Raw genomic sequence first — 25,196 nt, forward strand, 5'->3', positions numbered from 1 at the left:
AGCATGGTCTGAGACACACTGAGCCAGGTTGAGACCTGTCAGGTTGGGTCAGTACTGGTCAGTACTGGTCAGTACTGGTCAGGTCAGGTCCAGTCAGGCTGGTACTGATCGGGTCTGGTTGGCACTGGTCGGCACCCAAAGAAGCAGTGTCATCCAGCAAAGGGCACTCTTCTTGCCCGTGGCAGCTGCAGGACAAGGTGCCCACCCCCATGATCCTGCCTGGGCTGACTCCCCGCCTGCCCCACGGCTGTGGCCATGCCCCCACCAATCCCAAAGGTGCCCATTCCCATCCCTGTGCTCACACTGTGCCCGCACTAGCCCCAGGGACGGTGTCACCTCTCGTGACATGTTGAGTTACAGACCACAGGCACGAGGCAGCAGGTTGCACAGTACGGATGTGGATTTCAGGAAATGAAAGAGCAAAACAAAAGGGCTTAGATTCCTGAGTGTTTCTACTGCCACAGCAGCCCAGCCACCCCTGGGAATAACAGAAAGAAGGAAAGTTACAGTGGCAAGGCCACCATTTGTCCCAGTGCCGATTTCCTCTTCCACAGTCTGCATCCAGAACATCATTACTGGGTACCAGCAGCTTTGAATTGCTTAAATAGAGATGAAGACACATCCTGCCCTGAAAAACATGGACAAAATAACAGGAACATGATGTGCAGATTAGGCTGTTGCTGCTTTGAGCCTGGGAACAAGCTGAGTCCAAGAGAAAAGCAACAGTGATGCTTTTGCAGGAGCACTGCTGCCTTCCCAGTGTCCGTATCAGACACCAGGGTTTATGGGTTGGGAGCCCAGCTGAGGAAGGGATGTACTGCTTGAGTGTGAGCAAGACCAGCAAGGAAGTGACAGTGACATGTGGATACTCCTTGTCTGCCTGCTAATGCACTTTTTATCTCCTCCTTTAGGGGAGAGCAAAGTGACAAGGCTTCTCGTACTTGAGTAACCTTCAAAGCAGCCTTCTGAGCTGTCGGTGCTGTTCTCACACAAAGCAGTTTTTGCCATCTCATCGCCAGGTTTGGGGTCTTTAGTGCGGCTTAGGCTACTAATAATAAACCTGTAACAACAATCCCAATCCAGTGCAGCCTGAAAGAGACTGAGGTCAGACCTCGCTGGGGTCTGCAGCTTCCTCCCGAGGGGCAGCAAAGGGGCAAATGTGACCAGTGACAGGACCTGAGGGAACGGCTGGAGCTGTGCCAGGGGAGGTTTAGGCTGGATTTTAGGAAAAGGTTCTTCTCCCAGGGGGTGGTTGGGCTCCCCAGGGAAGCCTGATAGAGCTCAAGGAGCGTTTGGACAACGTTCTCAGGCACATGGTGCGTTTGTTGGGGGTGTCCTGTGCAGGGCCATGAGTGGGACTCTGATGATCCCTGTGGGTCCCTTCCAGCTCAGGATATTCTATGGAATAACTAATGTAATTAACTGTGAGAGAACGGTGAGGCAACCCCGGCGGCTCCGGGCTCCAAGGTAGCCGGCGGGCGAGAACGAGCCCCGTGTGCTGCCCGCACGCCGCGGCCCTGCCGGGCCCTGCCCCGCCGGGGCGGAGCGAGGCGGAGCCGGGCGGCCCCACCGCCTCCCCCGGGCCCTCGCCCGCGCCGCCGAGCGAGGCTCTTCCGGGCAGCGGGGCCGGGGCGGCGCGGGGCCGGTGGCCGCGGTGAGTACCGGGGCCGGGGATGGGCCGCGGGTGGAGGAGCCACTGCCGATGTCACCCCCACTGCTGTACCGGCGGCTGGGCGGGGACACAGCCCCCCGTGTCGCCTCAACCCCCTCCACAAGACGCCAGCCCCGCGGATCGCCCCATCCCCTCCAAAGGAGACCAGCCCCATCGGTCTCCTCTGTCACCCCTGCAGAGGCCCTGATCAGTTTGTCGCCCCTGTCCCCTACAGTGGGTCCAGCCCCATGTGTCATTCTGTTCACTCCATAGGGGTCTCTGCTCTGTGTGTCACCCCGTCCCCTCCACAGGCACCCAGCCCTGTCTGCCACCTCAGTCCCCTCCATAGGGGACCAGCCCCCCGTGCCACCCCCGGGTCCCTCTGCAGGGCCCAGCCCCATCTGTCACCCCTGTTACTCCTGCAGCGGCCCTGCTGTATCTGTCACCCTGTCCCCTCCACTGGGTCCAGCCCCATGTGTCATCCCATCCTTTCCACAGCGCCCCAGCCCCATGTGTCACTCTGTCCTTGTGAAAGCAGGGCTGGACACTGGCAGTGCCACACAGCTGGCACTGTGGGGCTGCCTCCTCCCTGCACACATCACAGCTCCCTGCTTCCCCACCTGCTCCCAAAATCTCCCCCTGACCACTCGCTGTCCCCTGAGCATGGGCTCTGTGTCACAGGGATTGCGTGGCAGCGGCAGAGATCCCAGGCCTGCAGGAGAACAAGCCTCCCTGCTGCAGGATCGTCCTTTCCAGGGGAGGAATACACCAAATAACTTCAAGGTCAGACACCTGGTAGCCAGAGATAGGGATCTTAATTATGAGTATTGATTTTTTTTTAATTATGAACAATTTATTGTTATCATAATGGGAAAGGGGGGGCTGAAGACTGACTTTGTATCAATGTGCAATTAAAAAATCACCCGTATGGATCCTGTGAGAAAAAGATATATGAAATAGTGAAAATGTACAGAAGAGGGCCATGAACATGCCTGGGTGGATGAAATGATATATGAATGAAAAGAGGGCCATGAACATGCCTGGGTGGATGAAAAGATATATGAAATAGTGAAAATGTACAGAAGAGGGCCATGAACATACCAAACCTCCTGCAGTTTACCAGTGGGGATGTTAAAAACTAAGGAGCAGAAACAAGCTTGCAGCAATCAGGACTGAAATAAGAGCTTGCACTAGCCCTGTTTAGCAAAGAGGGTTTATTTTTCTGAACGTGGAGATGAGGTGGACACGTGTCGTGTCTCTGCGATCTACCTCATGTTTGATGGGGATGGGAAAAGGGGTGGCAGATTGAAAGCCGACACTGCTGAGTTGGCTGCAGGAGCCTCTAACATCTGGAGGTGGCTTTAGTGCAGAATGATGAAATCTCTGGTCAAGTTACACGCCAAAGATGGCTCCTGTTTTGAGGAGAGAGCCCCAGCAGCAGGCTCGATCCGTTTCACCCAGGCTGCTGCTTTTGTTGCTAGGCTACAAGTGGGATGTACATTTATAAGCAAAAAAGAAGAAAAAAAAACAAGTGTCTTGTAGTGTTGCCATGATTTGCCTTCTCCAGCGTTTCATTTAGGATTGCAGTAGGAAAAATCATAGTGCAGACAAAGATTTTTTTTTTCCCCTGGTGATTTAAGTAGGGATTTGGTGGTAGAAGCTGCTTTGGGGAATGAAAACTTGGCAAGTGGCTTTGTTAACATTTGGTGTAAGAACATTGCATCATACTTCTCCCAGTCATCAGCTGTTCTGCTTATTTCAAACTGTGGCAGCAAACTAGTGCAAATAGAGGAATACCAAATACCATTGCTTACCAACCCTCATAAGTCTGATATGTGCTCTTTTGCCACCACACAAAAATGCTTTTTTTCCGTAAAAGTTCTTCTCATTTGAACTAATTAACTGCCCTGACTGACATCCCTGGAGAAGGCCTTGTGTTCTTTTCTTTGCCAGAGCAATTATACTCTGGGTAGTAGCTGGGTTTGCCTTTCCACTGTTGCTTTGACAATGTGTTGTAGTTTTAAAGTAGAACAAATCACCTTTTACTAATGAGAGAGTGGTTAATCTCCTGCTTTTTCTCCTAAGCCAACACAGCAACCGTTTGGGTGGGCATTGAAGAAAATTGGGCATTGGAAAAGAAAAATCTGAATTTGTTCAGACAAAGGAACCCCAAAAAGGAACATTGTGTTATTTGAGGAATAAAGAGGCCTAACAGGACCCCTGAGTATTTCTCTATGAAAGCAGCATGGAAAAGCAGGGAAATGTTTCAAAAGAAATCAACTCTGCAAAAACAAACAACAATTTGGTTCAAGGGGCACTTTGCTAATAAACATGTTTTAAGAAGAAGAGCTTTTTTCCTTCCCATTTTATAGCAGCAGGTACTTTTCTCAACCTCAGTTTTCCAGCCTACATCTCATTTTGAAGAGCACAGCACGAACAGCTGGACATCAGGCTGTTAAGGGACTGCTTTGAAAAATAGAGATTTAGGGGCCTAAGTGTGTCAAATCTATTTTTTCTCTCTCCCAGTGAGTGTGCACATGGAATGTCAGCAGCACCTGACTTTTGAACTATTCCCATTATAAAGAATCCTAAAGAGGTCTATTAAGAAAGAGGTACTGCTGTTATCTTCTATTTTTACTGGATTTTCAGGGGAAAGCCTGACTCTCATTTTTCTGAAAAAGAATTCTTAGTTGCCTCTAGGAGATTTTGTGAATTGTGATCTGATCTGAGCACCTTTGCATCACCTGAACTTAGGGATCTGAGTCCTGGTAAAGGACAGCACCCAAGTTATACCCTTCTTTCACTATTTGTGTTGGCTCACTTGCCCTCCTGTGTGCAGGCTGGTTAGAATTCTCTTTTAAGCTGGAATACTCAGCACATTCCATGCTTTGTAACCGAGGTTGCAGGTTGTAGTTTGGGAGTTTGTGAGATGTCACAATATGCATTACCACAGTTATATCTGCACTACTTTTGGATGTAGAATTCTGTTCAGACATCTCTCTGGGTTCACAGTTACATCACCGTGAAATATCTTTTTCTGTCACCCTACTCCCAGTGTTAGCTTAGATACTGGAAAGAACTGACAAACTTTCTTACTTACAGAGTGCATTTCTTCCGAGGCTTGGGTTAAAATACAAGGTGTCACTGACATAAGAAAATGTAAATGTTTCCAAGGAGGGTAGCAAAGCTGCTTTTCATCATTTGTGCACTGCTGCTTGAGTTTAAGTTGCCCAGAATTTCCCAGACCATGTGCCCATCTGGATTATTCAGTCATGCAGTATGTTTTATAGGTGGTATAAATAAATTATCAACTGTCTGAGTTACTCAAAATTGTGTGGTATGTTACTGTCTGAAATATATTAAATAGTAATTGCTACTCCCTTAGCTGTTGCTTTGGTTTGAAAAGCGGTTGCATGACCTTCAATGGGATGTTTAAAACATGAACTTTGAAAAGGAACTGCAGAGAATTGAACTCCTGACAACTCCTGAATCTGCATTTTGTATAATTGCTGCAACTGCTGTTGTTAACCTTTAAACAAGGTTTAAAGTTTTTTGCTTTTGCTGGTTCTGTGGCACATCTAAACTTAGCCTTTGTACCAAAACTGTTCATCAGACTTTGTGCTAGTTTTGTATGTGATTAGTATATTAGTAGAGGCCACTCTCCCTTATTCTTAAGCCCTTTTTCCCCTCCAGTTAATATTACTATTAACCATTAGACCACAAACTGGCAGATGATTCGATCTGATCAGAGAGGGCAAGAAATTTGAGTGTTCTTGGTACTGGGGCTTCCAGCTCAGTTCATTGTCACAGATAGTCAAAGAATTAGTGATTTAAAATAAAGACTTCTGTATAAGAAGTCGAGAGTTTCTGTTCAGATAAACCAAAGACCTTACTCATCAGTGAGTTCTAATGTGCTTTTTATTAAGTTTTTATTTTCTGATTGCTGGGGCTGGGAGAGCATTGGGGGGAGGTGAGGAGGCAACAGGGAGATCTGGAGAGAGAGAGTGGTAGAGAAATTTGCTGTAAAGCACTTGGGAAGCACAGTTTTGCACAGTGATGTCCTCTCTGGGATCTGCCATCTATATCCCCACATCTCATTACCTCTGGTCTGCAAAACCACATGCCAAGAACATGCCAAACGTGGCCAGTTCTTTCACTTGACACTCACAGAATCACAGGATGGTTTGGGTTGGAAGGGACCTTAAAGATCATCTCGTCCCACCTCCTACCATGGGCTGGGACACCTTTCACCAGACCAGGTTGCTCCAAGCCCCATCCAACCTGGTCTTGGACACTTCCAGGGATGGGGCAGCCACAGCTTCTCTGGGCAACCTGTGCCAGTGCCTCACCACCCTCAAAGTAAAGACTTTTTTCCCCAATATCTAATCTAACTCTACTCTCTGTCAGTGTGAAGTCATTCCCCCTTGTCCTGTCACTCCAAGCCCTTGTAAATAGTCTCTCTCCACCTTTCTTGGTGGCTCCTTTCAGGTACTGGAAGGCCATGATTAGGACATCCCTAAGTGTCTCTTCTCCAGGCTGAAAAATCCCAATTCTCCCAGCCTTTCCTCACAGGAGGAAAACACAGTCATGTGTTTATGGAAAAATTTATGAACTCACAATCAGTTATGATTCTGAAAACATGCCATGGTCCACAGGAAGAGGCACAGTGTGAAATGCGGGTAATCAAACCTCCGTGTCAGTGCTGGGGACACACACAGTGCCAAAAAAAGTTCCTGGTCATGGGAATGCCGTCCCCTGCATTGTGAACTCGCTGGAGTGCGGCGGGGAGCGGTTTTGCCCAGGACAGCTGATGCTCACCCAGACAATCCAGCAGCACAAGGGAGGATTTAACTGCCGTTCTCCATGGGCAGTTCGGATACAGCCACCCTGGTTTGGAAACTGAAAGGATTTAGTGATATGAATGTGCCAGAGAGCATAGTCCTTTCTTTATTGCTGATTTAATTTACTGGTAGGGACCATCACCAGCTGCAGGGTGTGCAGGTACTAGTGCTTCTATTAAATGCCTTTCTAATTGATCTGTTCTTTAAAATAGTGAAAATATGTCTGATTTCCTTCCTTCCTGCATGTTTTCCATGATGGATGTTAATTGTTTGACTGTGTTACAACACTGTCTTTTATCCTTTCCATTACTGCTGATCCTCCTGTGTGAACATGACCTCAAAGTGATATTTCACTATGGATTATTACAGTAACTGATGTGTTTGTAAAATTCATGTTGTTTCCCAGATCCTCTGTTAATGCCATTGTTTGCTGAGGAGAGTTGTTTTGGTATCAGCTTGGGCAATTTTGCTGTATCTTTCCACCTTAACATTTCAGGTGCTGCTGATTCAAATGTTTGTCCTCTTTCAGGGTGGTCTCCCATCTGTTGGTACTTACAAATAGCAGTAGGTGGGAACAATAAATTCAGGTGTTTATACATAAGCTCCTTAATTAATTTAATTAATTAATAATGGTTAGGTGGTTATTGAGGTTTGCCTTCCTTAGTTGCCTGTAACAAAGCAAACAGTTTTATCTCTGTTGTAGAGGAGTTGTGCTTTTGTGTTCCAGTGCCTTTTCAAACTTTCTACTTATCTCAGGGTTCAAATGGATTTATTTAAATTTGATTTAACCAAAATGTCCTTTATTGTTTCTTTACACAATTAAATTATGGATAATGAGAACTTAAATCTTGGGCACACTTAATACAGGTGGAAAATTATATCACTGAAGGTAGTGGAGTTACACCCTTGACAAAGCATTGTAGTCAAAATAATAATTAAATCTTAAGTTCTTTATTACAATGATTTTGTTACTGAGTATTTGAATGGCTTATGCAAACAGCAGCACCCTTCTGAAATTGTATCTGAAAATTAAGGTGACAGGTAGATAAAATACAGTTGCAGTAACTTATATTGAGGGTGTTGTACTTATTTCTTGGAGTTTTACAGCCTCACTGTTTAAATAAGAAAAATTTTTAAAAAGCCATATAGTTCATAATGATGACTGTGTGGCTGTTAAATAATATATTGATGAAGCCATTTTTGTGCACAGTCATCATTTTTACTTTATAGTTGGACATTTTGTTTTATAAGAGGGTCCCTTTGAAGTACATCAGCATTTTATTAGCTTATGTGTTTGCTTTATGGGATTTATTTCCCTTTTCAGCATTTACTAATTGGGTCTCATAGGTCATGAGCAGCATCATACAGGCCCTTTTAAACAAGAGGTGGGGCTTTTATTCTTAAAACATTCTGCTGGAAAACTTTTAAGTTTTCAAGACAGAAATTCCCTTGTTCTCTGAGGCACTACTGTAACAGGTCTATGACTCAGAGTCCCGAGGCTGGCAAACTCAGCCACCTTTTTCACTTCACTGCAACTTTTATGTGTCTCCAAATTATATTATTCGAGTATCTGAACTTTTTTACACTCCCTTGTACATGTGACAACAGCTCCTTCTCCGTGGGCATTGGTGGTCTGCCTGGTTCATTTTAAAGTTCTTTAGGACAGCAGTGTTCCTGCTTACCTACTGAAAGTGCAAGTCAATTATATCAGTCACATCACTGAGAAAAGAAAATGGGTTTGGGCACTTAAATAGCTTTCACCTAAAATTTTAACCCCCTTTTATGTGAGATCTAACCTTTTTCAGGGTAGACAGCTGTCCTGCCCAAACATCTATGCAGGATTGAAGGCCTTATACTGTCTTTTATTAAGATTGATAATAGTAAAGTCAGTGCTTTCTGTTGCCACCTTTCTAAACACACACAGCAATTTCAAGCATGAACTTTAGTTGTAGCACATCTATTAATGGATGCTGTCCATTTTCCTGGTAGGTTGCTTTTTGCTGCTGCAGCACTAACGCTTCTTGGGTAGATTTACAAGGAGAAAAAAGAACCAAAGCATGTGCTGATGTGCTCCTGCTAGCTTAGTCTGGCTAGTCTGGGTAACAGCAGGCAGAAAGGCATGGAAATAGGAATTTTACTTTGTGTTGGCAACCAGAGTTGTTGTGTATTGTCTCTGAGTTGCTTTTATTTTTCTAGAGTGTGTTACAGCCTCTTGTCCCATTGCTGGGCACCCCCAAGCAGAGCCTGGTCCATCCTCTGACCCCTCCCTGCAGACACTGACTGACATTGATGGGATCCCCTCTCAGTGTCTCCCCTCGAGGCTGAGCAGCCCCAGCTGCCTCAGCCTTTCCTTGTAAGAAGATGATTCAGTCCCTTCATCATCTTTGTAGCTTCACTGGAGCTCCATGTCTCTCTTGCCCTGAGGAGCCCAGAATTAGACACAGCACTCGAGATGTGGCCTCACCAGTGCTGAGCAGAGGGGCAGGATCCCCTTGCTGACCTACAGTGCTCTTCCTAATGCACCCCAGGATCTCACTGGGCTTCTTGACCACCAGGACCCTCCAGATCTCCACAGAGCTGCTCTGCTGCAGGTCAGACCAAGCCTGTACAAGTGCAGGTGCTTTGTTTCTGCTGAATTAGTTTCCTGCCAAGGTGCTAAGTTCTGTCAGCCCACCTGGGTCAAAGAGCATCAGAGCGGACAGGGAGTAGGTCGAGTGGGGAGGGGATAAAAACAGAGTGCGAAAGTGTTGTATTCTGTGTTCTGTAGATCCACCTTGAACCATCTGCAGTGAAGGAAGATCTTTATTGTTTAGATTTCTTATTACTAAATTACTTAGTTTTGTGGACAGAGGTATCAGAGGTATATAACAATTCACAAACAACCCAGTAATGTGTATGCTAATCAGAGTGAAAAGAAAGAACTAATCAGAATGAAAAGACAGAAAAGAGCTTCTGTTTAAGGACTGCTTTATTCAGCATTCATTAGGCAGCTTTAAACAGATTATCGTAAGCTATCCTAAGCAGATTGTAATATTTTCTTAATGAAACAGATAATTTAATTATAAAAATATTTTTACACTTGGACTTTCCTACAAATGACATTCCAATAGGGAAGCATTCATAGAATAAGTTACCAGCCCTAGGGTGTAGATTTTTATCTCTATTTTTAGTGGAAAAGAATTTTTGAATAAATGCATGCACTTGCCTTCATAGGGCTTTGCAAAACCAGCAGTTCCCCCTTTAGACCAGAAGATGGACTGTTGTTTCACAACATATAACTGTTCAAAGGAGGGTATTTTTAATTATAAAGTCGTAAGAAAGGGAAAAGAAACCTGAGGAACATCTCCTGTTTAGATTCTCTGCATGAGAATTTTGTTCTCCAAATCTGCCCTGAGTCTTTTTTCATTTCCATGATCTGTGCTCATCTGTGATGTGCCTGGTGAGAAATGTATCACATGAAAATAATCCTACTAATTAAAGGTCCTGTGCAATAATAAACTTAACAGTGAGGGAAATGTGAGTATAAGAAGGGGGCAAAGATTAGTTTCCCCTCCTGTACCACATGTACTAGCCTTCTGGAATCATAGAATCACAGAATGATTTGGCTTGGAAGGGACTTTAAAGATCATCTCAGACAACTTCATGGTGTTCTTGAGTTAAGGTGAAAACACACTTCAGTGGCAGCTTATGCCATATGTATTAGTTGTCCTCATAATAACGATGTTTTTCCTATTAAAATGGATAAAAAGCTATGTGATGTCATCTGTATTTATATAGGTCCAATTTCCTTCAGCCATTGAACAAGCATTATTTGGAGGATGTTTGTTTTTTCTAACTGGCCTCTGAATGTGTTGCAAAACTTTCTCTTAAGAGAATTAGAATTCATGCAGCTTTTGCTATGGAGGAACTGTCCTCCTTTCATTAGGTGTTGAAGTAAACTTAGTCATCCTGAAGTATTTTTTGATTTTCTGGGCTTTATGCCCCATAAATGCAAAACTATGTTAGCTCAGTGTCCTTCCTTGTAGTTCTTTAAGCATCTTTGAAGTATCATTAGGAGATCTGGTCATGTGTTCATAATGGGGCAAATTGTTGTATTATATAATCTCTGTGTTGTTAAAACATGGATTTAGAGAAACAACATTTATTAAAATAACTTGTTGTGTTTGTGTTCCTAATTTTATTTTGTTTTGCTATGCCAGAGAAGTTAACTGGACTTTATTAAATATTTCTTCTGTCACTGCACTTCAGGCATCTCTTGAAATATTTGATTTCTTCTTCCCTTCAATACAGTATTTTCAACAATTTTTCAGGGTTTTTTACTCTAAACCACTTTTCTTCTTGCAGGTTACAGTTGCATTAGGAAATAAGTAGAATTCTGAATTGCACATTTTCCTGTTTTCTTCACAGAGTTTTAGAAGATGTCTGGAGATATACCATTAAATATTAATATCAAGGAGCCCCGATGGGATCAAAGCACGTTTTCTGGACGAGCCAATCACTTCTTTACTGTAACAGATCCCCGGAATATTTTGTTATCTGATGCCAAACTGGAAAATGCAAGAAAAATTGTGCATGATTACAGGTATGGCATTGACTGCTTCTGCTTCTGACCCAGAAAACATCCATGTCAATTATAAGTACATGGTGATGTATTTAAAAGGAAATATTTAAAACACTGTTTTCATTGCACCACTCTTTATTCTTACTTCAGAGCTTCAAACCCTTTTTTTAAAAAACAAATTTGCAGATGGCTGGGGAAGAGTTATGTCAACTGAGAACTCCTGTTAAGGATTCTGAGGTACAGAAGTGTCTGATTCTGAAAATAGTTAATATGACAGAAGAGCTTAAAACTTCCTCTTGTGTGTTGCATTGTTTGGAGCAAGTGGTTTCTTGAATACTTACCAAGTGAATTTTTAAAGTTCCACACTTATTGCTCCAGAGATTTTAGGTCTCAAATCTACTACAGGTTTTGAGTAAATACATATTTGGTACTGAATATATTGACTAATCCAACATAACCACTACTGGGAGCTTTGATTCTTTTTATTTTGCCAGTCTATTTAAAAGCCAAAGAAGATCTACAAGCTAACTGTGAGGCTTGATTAACATCCCAAAATCCTCTGGTGCCACACTTCTCACGGGAGGTTGCAGCATTTTATAGCAGTCATGCTTTTTGCTGTTGTGTTATTTTGGTTTTTAACTTGTCCCAAGACTAGGTATTGTAGCACCTGGCTTGACAGAAGATGAGTTGTGGAGAGCCAAATACATCTACGATTCAGCCTTTCACCCAGACACTGGTGAAAAGATGGTCTTGATTGGCCGAATGTCCGCTCAGGTGCCCATGAACATGACCATCACAGGCTGTATGATGACCTTTTATAGGTAAGTGATGGCAATATAGCACATGAAGCATTTGCCTACGAATTAGATGAATGAAAGTTGATGTGATTGTCAAAAGTTTTATAATAACTGGTTTTAAATGTAAATTTTTGCTGCCTTTTCTCTTCTCTCTCCACATTCCCTCACACTGATTAACCGTTCCCTCTAGAAGTAGTTGTGAAATAAGCCCTTAGCCTCCTTCACCATCCCACTTTTCCTCAAACTGGGAAATGTTCCAGAATCTCAGCTGTGTAGGAGAGTTGTGTGGAGGACAAAGCGGAGCAGATTCCTGGGAATGTCTAACCTTGTTGGTCTGGCATGCAGGATGTTCTGTCTGCCACGTGAGTACTCAGGATGCTTCGGTCCATCGGTCATCGAGTTCCTCCAGCTCCCCTTTGATCCCTACATTTCCTCAGAGGTTCTGGAATCCAGTGAAGTCCACAGCAGGAGGCAGTGTGATCTTTTAGCAGCCTCTATGTTAGAAATACTTTTTGACACAGTGCTTGGTCAGCAGGAACTGCTCAGAGAAAATAGCAATAGTGTTTTGAATGCTGAGATTGTATGAACTCTTAACACACACCCCAGACAGGCCCAGCTCTTTTGAACACGTGTGTGTTGTAAAAAGCAGTCAGTAATATGAATCAAACCCTCAGTGCAGCTGCCCATTTCCAAGCATTGCCTCCTGTTAACTTCTTACTCTCTTACACACGTTCAGTTATTTATAACACTTAGAGCTGCTCTGTATCTTTTCTTTGCATTATTGCTCAGATTCACAACTAGGTGATTTATTGGCCTGTAAGGCATTGGTTCCTTTGGACCAAGTTCTCAGCACTGCAAAGAGGATTGTTTAGAATTCCCTGGATGATGCAGTGTATCCTCTCTGTCACTGCACATCACGTGCTCTGGTTACTGCTGGCCACTGGAAGGAGCAAATTCCCTGTTTTACCTATGGGGGCTCTTGGATGTGCAGTAGGACAGTGTGAGTCACACCTAAACCTTAGAGCAGCCCTAACATCCTCTGTACACCAGTAGCAAGGAAAAAGGAAAAGGTGACTCAGGAAAAGAGGAAGAACAGCTGCAGTGATGGAAAAAATCCAGCTGGTTTATCCCTGCTACTTTGGCATCTCAGATACTGGAAACCAGAGGGAATAATTATACATTCCCAAATCTCCTGAATCTTTCAATATTTTGCAATTTAAAGAAGTAACATACCTTCCCATTTCAGAATATCACAACAGACACACATCCTCTGCTCTAGCATCTTTTCTTTGCTTCATCCTTTTACAGAATAATTGGTACAACTTGCTGCTGCTTTAGCCCTCAGTTTCCATATCAGCCCTCTGATGAAAATCACATTCCTGCTGCAGCTACTGCCTTTATTATTAAATAATGTAATTAAATATATAAGTTTTGGTGTCCTTTGAAATGTTATTTTAATGATCAAGAAATAGTTTTCAGTAGCAACTCTTACTTTTAGTGGCCTGGTTCCCACAAATGAAATTTTGATGGAGCAGAATCTTCAGTGCTGTCTCCACTGTGGACAGAGATTGTGGTCTGAGTGCAGAAACACATAATTTTCCCATGGTGTACTCTCCTTGTAAAATGATTATATCTGCAGTTTAACAGGGAGCACATCAACCTGTTAAATGGAGACTCTGCAACTGGTACAGGACATATTTTTTTCACTGCCTCCTACCTGTGCTCACTAATTGGTACCTTTGTGTCATACTGTATTGAATCAGACTAATTTGTGTTCTGTATCTCTACCTAAACATGCAGATATTTTAATGAAAATAATTTTTCATTTTGAAGTTGGGTCTTTTAATCTGGTTTTAAATGTGACTGAATGTTTGTCACAGGAGTTTATTAAAACAATGTCATCATATTAGCTTTTTGAAGACTGAAGGGATAAACCCTGGCTCCTAAAAACCACCTCTCAATCACTTATGGAGCTTCCAAAAAGAACTATCCGACTGTAGAGGAATAATAACCCTGGAAAAGCATTCTGGAAATTAAAGCATTGCCTGTTTTTCTGGGTGTTTTTTATGGAGAGGTTTGCTATAATCCTTTTGTTATTACAGCAAACCTTTGTCCCAGGTGAACCTTTCTAGTTAATTACAATGTTTCTAAATTCTTCTCCTAGAAGAACTCTTGATAATAAGACAGTATGTCAATGACTGTATTGATTCATTCAAATAAAAAAGAACCTCTACATGGTTACTGCTTGCAGTGGGTTTTCTTGATTTGCCATCATTTTTCTGTGCTGTTGATTCAACTGTGGTTTTAATAATAATAATTACAATTGTTTCTCTTTTCAAGAACGACACCAGCAGTGCTTTTCTGGCAGTGGATCAACCAGTCCTTCAATGCTGTAGTAAATTACACGAACAGGAGCGGGGATGCCCCAATCACTGTCAGGTCAGACACTGAACCACACAATTCTGATGAGTTTATGAGTTGATCTCTGATGTACTTGAACATGGTTGGGCATTAAAGTTTGAGGTGAGAGAGGGCTAAGTTTTCCCATCTGTACTAATTATTAATTTGGTATGCACAAATGAGAATTCTGAGAATGACAGAGGCAAGAACTCCATTTCTGCCATGAAAGACAACCCCCCGAGCGCCTTGATCATGAGCTGTTAACAGTGTAGGATTTAGCAGGAGTCTGTGTTGTAGGCTCAGTCAACCATTTGCATGTGCCTTATCAGTTTGGTGTCATACAAGGGTATTTCTAAGCTGATATTTTGGACCTTTAGGTGTGTCACTGTGCCACCTTCTCAGTGCCCAACACACACCACACGGGAGGCTTATTTACAAAAAGAGGTTCCTTCAGGGAAAGGGTCTGTGCTTGTTTCTGTGTGATGGCAAAAAGACTAAATAGACGCAGAAAGCTAGAAATCTCAAGCTGAGAAAGGGGAAATCAAACTGAAAGAGGGGAAATTTAGGTTAGGTATACAGAAGAAATTCTCCCCTGTGAGGGTGGTGAAACACTGGCACAGGTTGCCCAGAGAAGTTGTGGATGCTCCATCCCTAGAAGCGTTCAAGGCCAGGTTGGATGGGGCTTGGAGCAACCTGGTTTAGAGGAAGGTGTCCCTGCCTATGGCACAGTGGTAGAATAAGATGATCTTTAAGGTCCCTTCCAACCCAAACCATTCTGTGATTCTGTGAATAGAAAACTGGAATTGTAGTGCTTGACTTTCTGGTTTGGGGGCTGACTTGCTTAATGATGGCCAGGAGAAAACCATGGATTCAAACATATACAGACACCTCCTAGCTGGGAAGTATGTACAGTGTGGTTTAGAGTAGTGTTTGCAGCATAGCTGTCTGCATGTGTGGGGTATAGTTTATTTTAGTTTATTTTAATTTATTTATAGTTTATTTTAATTACTATCCTAGACATGGCCTTAAAAATCCAAACTGATTTTATTAGGTTAAGCAATTAGGAAATTAAATAGAGAACTAATCCTTCAAGGTGTTCATTCAAAAACATGAAAAAATGCTGAACAGGCACAACCAGCAGAACCTGATTCAATATTAAAATGCTGGTTGATACATGATTTCTACTGCTAGTGAAATAAAAGTGTTTAATTTAGGGTCCTTTTAGTTCTTCCCTCCGCATCTTATTGCAATGGCACGAAATGGTCTATTTCTTAACTTCTTAACTTTCATAACTACTGTGTGTAAAATGTAATTATCTTTAGAATTGTCATAAATGTAGTTGTGCATGTGCAAACATTTTAATTTGTCTTTTAGCCAGCTGGGAACAGCCTATGTTTCTGCCACCACCGGTGCTGTCGCAACAGCTTTAGGACTTAATGCACTAGCAAAGGTATTGCTGATATTTTTTTCCATTCTCACTAGAATGGTGTTCTGTGAGATGCTTGCAGCTCATTCCTCCTCTGGTGTATCTGTGTCATGTGAGCAGCTCCCACTATAGAGTTGTAATGGCCTTTGGCAGCTCCTTTCTCTACATCACAACCTTATTTTTTCCCAATGTAGATGGTTCTATATATGCTTCTCAACCAGCCTGTCCTCACTGTCAAACAGTGTTTGGTTAATGCAAACTGTATCTAATAGGGTGCCTTTTCTGCAGTTTCTCTTTCACATGTCAAAGGTATTTAATAGTGCTTGAAAGTTAATTGGAGTGGAGATGTAATTACACTTCCCCATGATGCTACTAAATTCAGAATGGTTTTGCCACTCTCCTGCCACTGCTCACTCACTGAGAGAAGCATTTGTGACTTATTTCATGTTTATTGTTTTTCTACCTCTGCCCCACCAGTGAGTTTTCACTGAATTTTAATGTAAAGGAAGTAACTCTGGTCTATGATTATCACATGAAGCATTTGAATATGACCTTTGGGAAAGCCAATGATTATGTAAATTTTTTGTTTTCCTTTTCTCCCCCTCTCTGTGTTTTACAGCGCGTCTCACCTCTTATAGGACGGTTTGTTCCTTTTGCTGCTGTTGCTTCTGCAAACTGCATTAATATTCCACTAATGAGACAAAGGTAGGAAAAAGAACAAAGATCACTCATGCTGGAAGAAAGGATGTTACTGACTTTGTAGATCAGCAAGTTCTTAAATAAGGGACATTCTATATCTTCAGCTTGTTTCGGAACCTTGCAAAAACCTCGTGCAGGATCTTGTTTTGACTTTGATTGTGACAGGTATAAAATAGAATATCCTCGTTGTCTTCAGGTAAATATCCGTAGAGTTCTTCAGTCTTGGATCTCAGAAGCCAGTTACTGATCCTTCAGAATTTGATCACATGGATCCTTGAACACAGACTCCACTTTGGAAGAATGCAGTAATTTCAGAAATGGTGCTTCGATCCCACATGCAGAACTTAATCATAGAAGTCGGGCTCTGCAGTTTTGTTCAATCATCTGAGATTACAGAAATATGCAGTTTGTCAGAAATAAACTTTCATGTGTTCTGATTTGACATGGAGTAAGAATAGTAGTAGGGAAAAACAAATTAAAAGCATTCTCTTATAAACACAAGTTTATGGGCAAAAAAGGAAATATTTAACTTCTGTATTTACAATGGAATTTTCTCCTTGGTAGTATTTTATCTTTCATAAAATATGAAGAGAAGAATAAAGGCAGTTAGGATATCTGCAGTTCTCTCTGCTTCTCCCAGTATGTGAGTTGAACACCTAACCCTCCTCTTGAGCAGAAGACGTATAAGAGAATAATGCAGCTACAGAAATGTAGTTTGGTTTGTGCATCGTTTTATACTTGCAAATATATTCTTAGTGGTTGAAATGAAAACTCAGACTCTGGAATGCCAGAGGGGAATTTTCACATAGACTTTTGTTTCAGTGAAACTAATCTTCCTGTATTCCTTGAGCTGTCTGTCAGAAACAACAGAATCCAGGAAATTCCATTTTTCCAAAGTGCTCTGTGAGGGAACTTCTCCTTCCTGTGTACTACAGAGTAAAACATCTCTTTTCTCTCTCTTTCTTGGAAGTGTGACCAGCTTCAAGCAGCAGATTGCTGTTACAAATATTCAGTTGATAATTTTCCAGCATATTTTTCCCCAGGCTTTTCTCTGCCTTTTGAAATTTTTTGTGCTGAAGACTGTTACGAACAGGCTAACTTAGACAATAAAATAAAACAAAACACATCAGTCTTAAAATTGACAATTTTAAGGGACAAAAGGTGACAAAAAAGGTTGAGTAAATTCACCTCAATCACTACTTTATTTTTACTCCCTATTCAACAGGGAAATCAAGTTTGGAATCCCCGTCACAGATGAGGATGGGAACAGAGTGGGTGAATCATCCAAAGCAGCTCAGCAGGCAATCACCCAGGTGGTTATCTCAAGGATTCTGATGGCTGCTCCTGGAATGGGTAAGAATAACTGCAGTCCTTTGCAGCTCCTGGTTATCAGTTCCTAATGTGAGAGAGAGCTTCAGTCCTAAGTGAGTTTTCTCAGAGGCCAAATTGCCTCACAGTTCCCCAGGCAGTGTTTGCCTTTCTGGTAAGAAGTTCCCCAGAGAAATGTGCATTTCTCACTGTGGAAACATCCAGAGTGTGTTACACTGAAGTGCAGCAGGAAAGGTCCTGGGATGCTTTTGCAGAAATAATACAGACAGCAAAGCAATGGTAGCAAATTACACTTGCTTGGAATTGATTTAGTGCTCTTGGCCAGTGCTGAGTTACTGAGCTCAGGTTTAGTTACATGTGCAGTTACAAGTTTTGCTTATTGGGAGAATCTAAGTCTGAAAAATACCAGTTCTGTATCTTGAACTGGCAATGTGAAATGAAAACTCAGTGAATGGCAACAGGCTGTGAAAATTATGTTAAGGTATTAGTTTAGCTAAACAGAAAATGAAAACAAACTGCTTTTTTCTCCAAGGTTAATGCATTTTTTATCTTACTTGCAGCAATTCCTCCCTTCATAATGAATACATTGGAAAAAAGAGCCTTTTTAAAGGTTAGTCTTTGATAATCTATCTATATGTATTTCAGATCCTAAGCTAATATTTAAATGAATATAAAATACTTCCTGAGCCTTCTTATTTGCCTCCCAAACACTGTGGGAGCACATCCCTGTAGAACTTGCTTTACAGCTGTCGCTTGCTTTCTGCCTTTCTCAGAGGTAATTTGGTTCTTTTTATCACCATGTAAAATAACATTCAGAAAATAGGAAGTTTTTTGTTGTTATTTACATGATTGTTCTTAAAATGCACAGTTCCTCCTGTGAAATCAACCTTCCTTGTACTCAGTCTTGGAATACAGTTTATGAGGAAAAAGTATGAACATTTTAATAATGCTGTGTTTTCCAAGAGAGCAGTAAGGAGTCTTTGCTTAGCTGCTGTAGTAGCAATCCGAGGTTGGAAACAAGAACTCTCTTTTGAAAAATCTCATTTGAAAATCGTCCCTTAAATTTTACTGGGTTTAAAGTGCAGTATAGGCATGGAATGGCCATTCTTCATCAAAGATTACTTATTTCCTGTATTCTGTTTATGCTGATGTAGTGTGAAGCCTAACTCTTGGTGTTGGTAAATCCATAACCTGCACCAACATTATGCACTCTGTGTGCATGAGAGAGGAAAGAACAATAATGAAATGAGTCATAGGGTTGTCTAACACAAGAGAAATAATATTCAGAGGAGGAGCTCTTTCATTTTTTACCAGTAAAGGGAGTTTCATATTCACCAGCTGATAGCAGTGATTTAATTACTGTGTAGCTCCAGGCAAAGTCTCTGCCTGTGAAACCCACCCAACAAGCTTAAGAGAATCTGTCTCCTTCCTGTTAGAAAAAGTTTGGAAAAAAACCATGGTCTGAATCTTCAGACCCTTCCTTGGAAAAGTGGTTTCTGTGAGGGGACTGGGAGGACAAGCAGGAGAAATTACCTGTTTTGTTTGTCTAAGGTAAAGCTTTCTAAAATGTGTAAATTATATCTCTTACTATTTCTATGCTTTCTTTTACCTGTGCAGTGAGATTACACAGACACACTATTTGAAAGTGCTTCTGTAGATATAAAAGAGGAACAGGTTGCCCAGGGAAGCTGTGGATGCCCTGTCCCTGGAAGTGTTGAAGGCCAGGTTGGACAGGGCTTGGAGCAACCTGGTGTGGTGGAAGGTGTCCATCAATTAATGCTATCGGTTCAGCTGGCAAACACATAACACTGTGAAGAAGTTGCAGCAATCCTCAGGGTTTGGAGGCAAATATCTGTTGGTTTTGTGTGCTATAATCAATATAAGGGTGTTGTGAATTTTTCAGATCAGCAAAAATGAACGATTTCTTCAGTGACTACTCGGTGGTCTTTGGTACCATCATGACCGTTTATGCTCACCTGTTGCTCTCCCTCAGCCTCAGAGACTGTGAGTTCAGGTGAAACACTGCTCTGCAGGTAGTCAGTGGTAACACTTGGTAGAGATTAGTATTAAACCACTAAGGAATGAGCTGTACTTTTAACAAACAGCTTCTGCATGTCCTCTTGAGGTTCCAGAAGCACCATCCCATTCACAGCACTCCTGACACCATCCCCGCAACGCTTCTCTAACTCACTGTCCTTGGCCTTTGCTTTGCACTCTACCACCCTTGGAAATAATTCCTGAATGCTTGCCAAAGCCTATTAAGCAACACACAAGGCCAGAAAATAGGCAAATGGTTGTGAAACGATAAAAAAAAAATGGAACGATGGTCTGCAGTCAGACAGAAGGAAATGTTCCCTGAATGCTGGTCTGTAATAGCAGCCTGTCATCCTCTGATGTTTGAAATGAGATGTAGGTCATGTAGCACTGTTCATCCCCCACATTCCCACAATGTTTTGCACTCAGACATTGGTGTGAATTAACAATATTCCCCAAAGTTATTGCTAGAAAGGGACTCAAGAATGGTTTTAGAACACAGGCACATACTTACTGCTTCAAAAAGCATCTAATTATTTCTGATTTGAAAGAGTATTTTTATATGTACATCTGATTTTGCTGTAGGTTTCAGCAGCAGCTCTGGGACCATTTTAGGTGATTATGCAGTGTTGTAGTAGTTGATTAGGCTGCATAATGTCTATTTTCTTGATCCCTACTGACATACACCTGACTAGCTCTTTGTAAAACTGAGGCATTTTACCTACGGCAGCAGGAGGATCCATAAACAACCTTGCTCTGAGGCACAGGATTTATAGACTTTATTTACAAGTAACTTTTCTCCTAAAGAAAGAAATTGTTTTTTTCCATAAAAACTTATGAAAACTCAAACACTAAAGTTTTAGTTTCTGTTATTGCTCTTCCAGCTCAGCTTCATTTCTCTCCTGTTCTGCATACTGTATTAACATCCAAGTTTTTCCAGAAATTTCCTCATATATCTTTAAAACAAGTATCTTTGGGGTCTCTTAGTCTGCAGCTGAAATCTGTATTCAAAACTGTTACAAAACCAGAACAGAGAGCTTTTTTTTCAAGCATTGTTCTTGACTGTTTTATGCCCTGCAGTCTTCCATACATTCCTAATTTCACTGTCATTTCATTTATTTTTTTTTTTGAAAACAGGCAGAACTGGCCTGGGAAAGCTGGCAGATTTTTAGATCCAACAATGAAAGGAAACAGTTAGAAAAAAGATGATTCTCCTTAAGGCTTTTGTTTGCTTAATTATCATTTCTCCATTTTCTCTGTTTGCACTAACCACTAAAATGTCATAAAGACATCTGGAAATCAGATCCTAATTCATTGGGAGCTGCCTTCTTCCGGAGTTAAAGGATAGTTCTCTAACACAGTCAGTTTTTCTGCTGTCTGTCGTGTGCTTCTCCATTTTATCTCTTTGTAGAGGTGTGCAGCCTGCATTTGAGTTTTGTTTTATTGCTTTGTTTCCTGGGCAAGTGCAGTTCTTAATATTGACCCCACAGTGTTAAGAGTTTTTCCTCACCATCTTTCTTGATTGGTGCAGTCTGGTAACATTCTGGAAAAAGCAAGGCTGTAACTCAGATCAAGTTGGCAAAAACTGTTCCAGCACATGAACTAGATGTTGTTTATAGAGTCTGTACTAGACAACACCTCTTTCAGATCAATGACCGACTCTGACAAAGGCACGAATCCATCTATTCCTCTCATGGCACCTTCCAACAGCCTTTTCAGTTATAAAATTATACTTGGGGCTTTTCTGTTAACGTATTTTAGGTCCCACGTTCCCACTGCAACATGTAGCATCCCTCTCCTTTCCTTCTCAGAGACAGAAGTCATTTGCAGTAGACAAATGACTTTGTGTTCACATCTCTTGTCATGGACTCTCCCAGTGTATAAAATGTAAAGAATTTTGGATGAATTATCTCAGCTGAGAGTCAAATGAAGGTGTTTAGGGAATGCCAGAACAGCAAAGCTCTGCTGCCTTCACTCTTTACCCTTCCTGCTCTCCCTGTTCCCATTTGTTATCTGTTGCAGGTTATTGCTGAATTGCACAGTTCTTCCCACACTCATTTCTGGATTACAGATTGACTCCAGGAAAAAAAAAATAAAAGAGAAGCAGTCTTCTACATCATTTCTTCTCCCTTAGGCCCTGGAGAAAGTTTACTCCAAACAGGCTTGTTTTCTCTGCCTCCTCAGCTGCTGTGACCTTCCTCAGCCCCCAGCTTTGTCCCCCTGAGCTTTCTGCATCTCCTTTGTCCATTTCTACTCTCAACTAGTGCCCAGCTTTTGTTCATCAGCTTCCCCTCTAACTTCTGGATCTTGAGAAATGCTTCTTGCAGAAACAAACATCTTCATTGAAAACATCATCCACTGCATCATGTGATTTTTAACTCGTGAGCTGTTTTGTTTTAAACTCCCCTTTGTGTTTTCATGGCAGCTGTGTATGTCCTGCTTTTGAGACACTGCTTTTGGTGTCCCGGCAGTGTCCATTGAACAGGTCTGGGTTTGCTTCACTAGTAATGAATTTCAACTAAAATTCTAACATGTGGGGGAGTGGATTTTAAAAGTCTGCAAAAAAGCTATATTTCTTGGCATATGTTCAAGTTCTGCAAAAGTTACACTAATGAAGAGTATACTAAAAATGCATCCATAGGTTGTGAGTTGCTTTCTCAGCTATGTTTCCCTGATCCTTCAGCCCTTTTTTCTTTCAATGAAAGGTGAATTCTTGCAGAACTGGAATGTTGCTACAGGGACAAGTTCTACACATTAAGGGAAATCATATGACAGGACAAAAGACTAAGAGAGGCAGACTTACCTTTTCCTTGACATCTCCCTCTTTTATGGCTGGTGGTTCCGGTTGCACATTAGAACCATTTAATGTCACCAAAGGAGCCATAACCAGACCAAGCTCTTCCATAGAATGCCTGGGCAAAATTCACTGAGCTCTTCAGAGATGTGGTAGCACCATGCCAAATTTCAGATGTCCTGCCACTGTGGGCTTGTGTGACTCAAAGAGAAGGCCCAGGGGCTCAGGATCACATCCTAAATCAATGTTGGAGTTTCTAAGGGGCACGTACTCAGGATCACAATGTATATTGTTTTCACTGGGAATTTCATTACTTCTTTTCAAAGGGATTTGGCTCTCAAACTGGAGCTCAGCTTTAAGGTACACTGGCTGTGAGTTTGCCTTCATGTCCAAGGGTCTTTTAGGTGCAGTCTATCTCTTAGAAAACAAGAATTCCAGAAAGGGGGAAGGGAGAAGATAAGATACCATACTCACTGTGTGTGGTTTATTTTCAACAGAGATATCCTTGGCTGAGTGCCCCCATTCAAGTTGGATTAGTTGGAGTCTGGTAAGTGATTTCTTTGGGTTGGGTCTGCTGTTTTGAGATACTTGTAGGTTTTTTGAGAAAGTAGCTATATCTGTACTTTGTTCAAAGAAAAAAAAGGTTGAGAGGGTTAATGAGGCTGCAACAGTTACTTCACTTCCATCTCTGTAACTGATAATACCTAGTTAAAAACAAAAAAGCCATTAGCAAGGAAGAAGCTGCCAAGAAAAGCAGAGAGAGGAGGAAAAGGAGTGGCAAAAAAAGGCATGTGGCAGCTTGATTAGAAAAGGTGCTTTGGCTGCTCCCTGCATAAAGTCAGTGGAGTCTAATCCTGGAGGCTGATGAATTCTTGAAACATTTGGTTAATAGAGAGTTTAATTTGCTGTGAAGTCTCTTTTAGCACCCTAAATATTGTAATCCCATTTTTGTCTCCTCTAGTCTTGTGTTTGCAACTCCCCTGTGTTGTGCACTGTTTCCTCAGAAAAGGTGGGTATTGCTGTTATTATTCTCATTTTAATGTTATGCTCCAGATCCATGCACAGACAGAAACGAGTGGTCATTGCCTGGTCAAGCACACAGTTTTATTTCCCATATAACAAAGGTGATAAAGAAGAGAATATACAGAAAAGTAATACCTATGTTACTCATCAGTAATATATAATAGTTGTTTACAAACCCCTAGCAGCTCAAGATGAGATTTATACAATATATTTCTGTCCAAGAAGGTTACAGATGCATTAGATACAGTCAGAGCCCATTTTATTTTCAGCTGGAAACTCTTCTAGTTATACAGAACAGCATTGGACTATCTGTGCTTATTTGTAATTTGATTAATATTTCTTAGAGACTTTTTCATCAATACAAAAATAGCTCAGTATTGAAAATTGTCTTATAGTGAAAATTGTTTCTAGCTGAAATAATTATGAAGCCTGAATGAGTTATTTACAAATGAACTTAGCTCAGTTTGGCATGTAGTGTGGACAGGGCCTTAAATTCAACTGAGCTGTCCCTCATATTAATAATGGTTGTCTAAACAGGTTGCCATATGTAGCTTAAACAATCTAAGCTGGAGCTGAATCCCTTAAAAAAAAAAAAAAACACTGAACAACTAAGGTAGCTTTGACTTCCAGAAAACAATACCCAGTTCTCATCAGATGCAAGTGTTTGAGTACAACAAAGCCATCTGACACCATCTGTTTCCCTGCTTGGCCTAGGACAGAGAGCTGTGGTAAACAAGTGTCACTAGGCTACCTGGAGATGACTTGACAAACCAGCCTAGCACACGTGGTACAGGTCTTGATTTTAGCCAGGGCCCTCCAGTTCAGAGGAAGACCTTGAACTGTGTTCAGGAAATTGCAGCTGTTCAAATGACCTGGCAGCTTAATTCACTTTTCTGTGAACTGGCTCTCATAAAAATAAACCTTTTACTCAACTGAATAAAAGCAGGTAGTAAGTTAAATAGGTAAATACATTATATGTAATAAAAACACCTTTAGGAAGGTAAGTTTCTATTGCCAGTAACAATCTTGAGCAAGTGGATCCTAACACCATTTCTGACTCTGTAGACTGTCTTACTGCTGTTTGAGCGGGGATTCATTTGCCCTGGGTCTGGTTTTCTTCCCTTATAAGACATTTAAAAATATCTGAAAACTCTTTCACAGTCCAGGAAGTTTAACCAGATGCATCGTCCATCTTATTTTACCCTCAAGTGCTTGTTTTATGTAACCATTTTCCGTTTCTTTTGCTCAGTTCTATGTCGGTATCACGCTTGGAGCCAGAATTGCAAGCCCAGATCCAAGAGAACAGCCCCGGCCTAGAACGTGTATACTTTAATAAAGGATTATAATTCAAGGAAGGCAAAATATCTTTCAAGGAGGAACTTGTGAACTTATTTTTGAATTGTGTGCCAACATAGTTGAAGATGGCAACTCACCTTTAACTTGTCTGTTTGTTAAACAAGTTTGATCGTCTGCGTTATTTTATAGTTAAGGACTTTCCTCGGTGTAGTGTTTAAATTACAAAAGGTCACTTTGTCCACTTTGGTATTGATTAAAAGTTTATCGATACATACCCAGAAATGTTTACATAAGCTCTCAAGCAGCTACAATAACAATAAACAAGCGCACAATGAAAACCAGATG

At 41.6% G+C, this 25,196-nt stretch overlaps 1 protein-coding gene across 1 annotated transcript; it reads left to right on the forward strand.

Moving 5' to 3' along the window:
• The first annotated feature begins 1,538 nt into the window (after positions 1 to 1,538).
• Positions 1,539 to 25,192, forward strand: SFXN1 (sideroflexin 1). Its single transcript, XM_050312194.1, has 12 exons — positions 1,539 to 1,654; positions 2,333 to 2,434; positions 10,900 to 11,074; positions 11,704 to 11,874; positions 14,191 to 14,289; positions 15,625 to 15,700; positions 16,296 to 16,381; positions 17,601 to 17,728; positions 18,265 to 18,314; positions 23,030 to 23,079; positions 23,494 to 23,541; positions 24,805 to 25,192. The coding sequence occupies exons 3-12, from the start codon at positions 10,911 to 10,913 to the stop codon at positions 24,899 to 24,901; spliced, it is 969 nt and encodes a 322-aa protein (XP_050168151.1). The 5' UTR covers positions 1,539 to 1,654; positions 2,333 to 2,434; positions 10,900 to 10,910; the 3' UTR covers positions 24,902 to 25,192.
• Positions 25,193 to 25,196: the final 4 nt, after the last annotated feature.

The sequence above is a fragment of the Myiozetetes cayanensis genome, unplaced genomic scaffold (genome assembly GCF_022539395.1).
Source record: "Myiozetetes cayanensis isolate MyiCay16 unplaced genomic scaffold, myiCay2020 scf17, whole genome shotgun sequence".
Lineage (NCBI taxonomy): Eukaryota > Metazoa > Chordata > Aves > Passeriformes > Tyrannidae > Myiozetetes > Myiozetetes cayanensis.

What these genes read in the sequence shown, in the direction of transcription:
- SFXN1 (XM_050312194.1), top strand. Translation starts at nt 10,911, where the DNA reads ATGTCTGGAGATATACCATTAAATATTAATATCAAGGAGCCCCGATGG. An exon ending in AAAATTGTGCATGATTACAG is followed by an intron (nt 11,075 to 11,703) that starts GTATGGCATTGA and finishes ACTTGTCCCAAG; the next exon opens with ACTAGGTATTGTAGCACCTG. An exon ending in AAAAAAGAGCCTTTTTAAAG is followed by an intron (nt 18,315 to 23,029) that starts GTTAGTCTTTGA and finishes TATTTTCAACAG; the next exon opens with AGATATCCTTGGCTGAGTGC.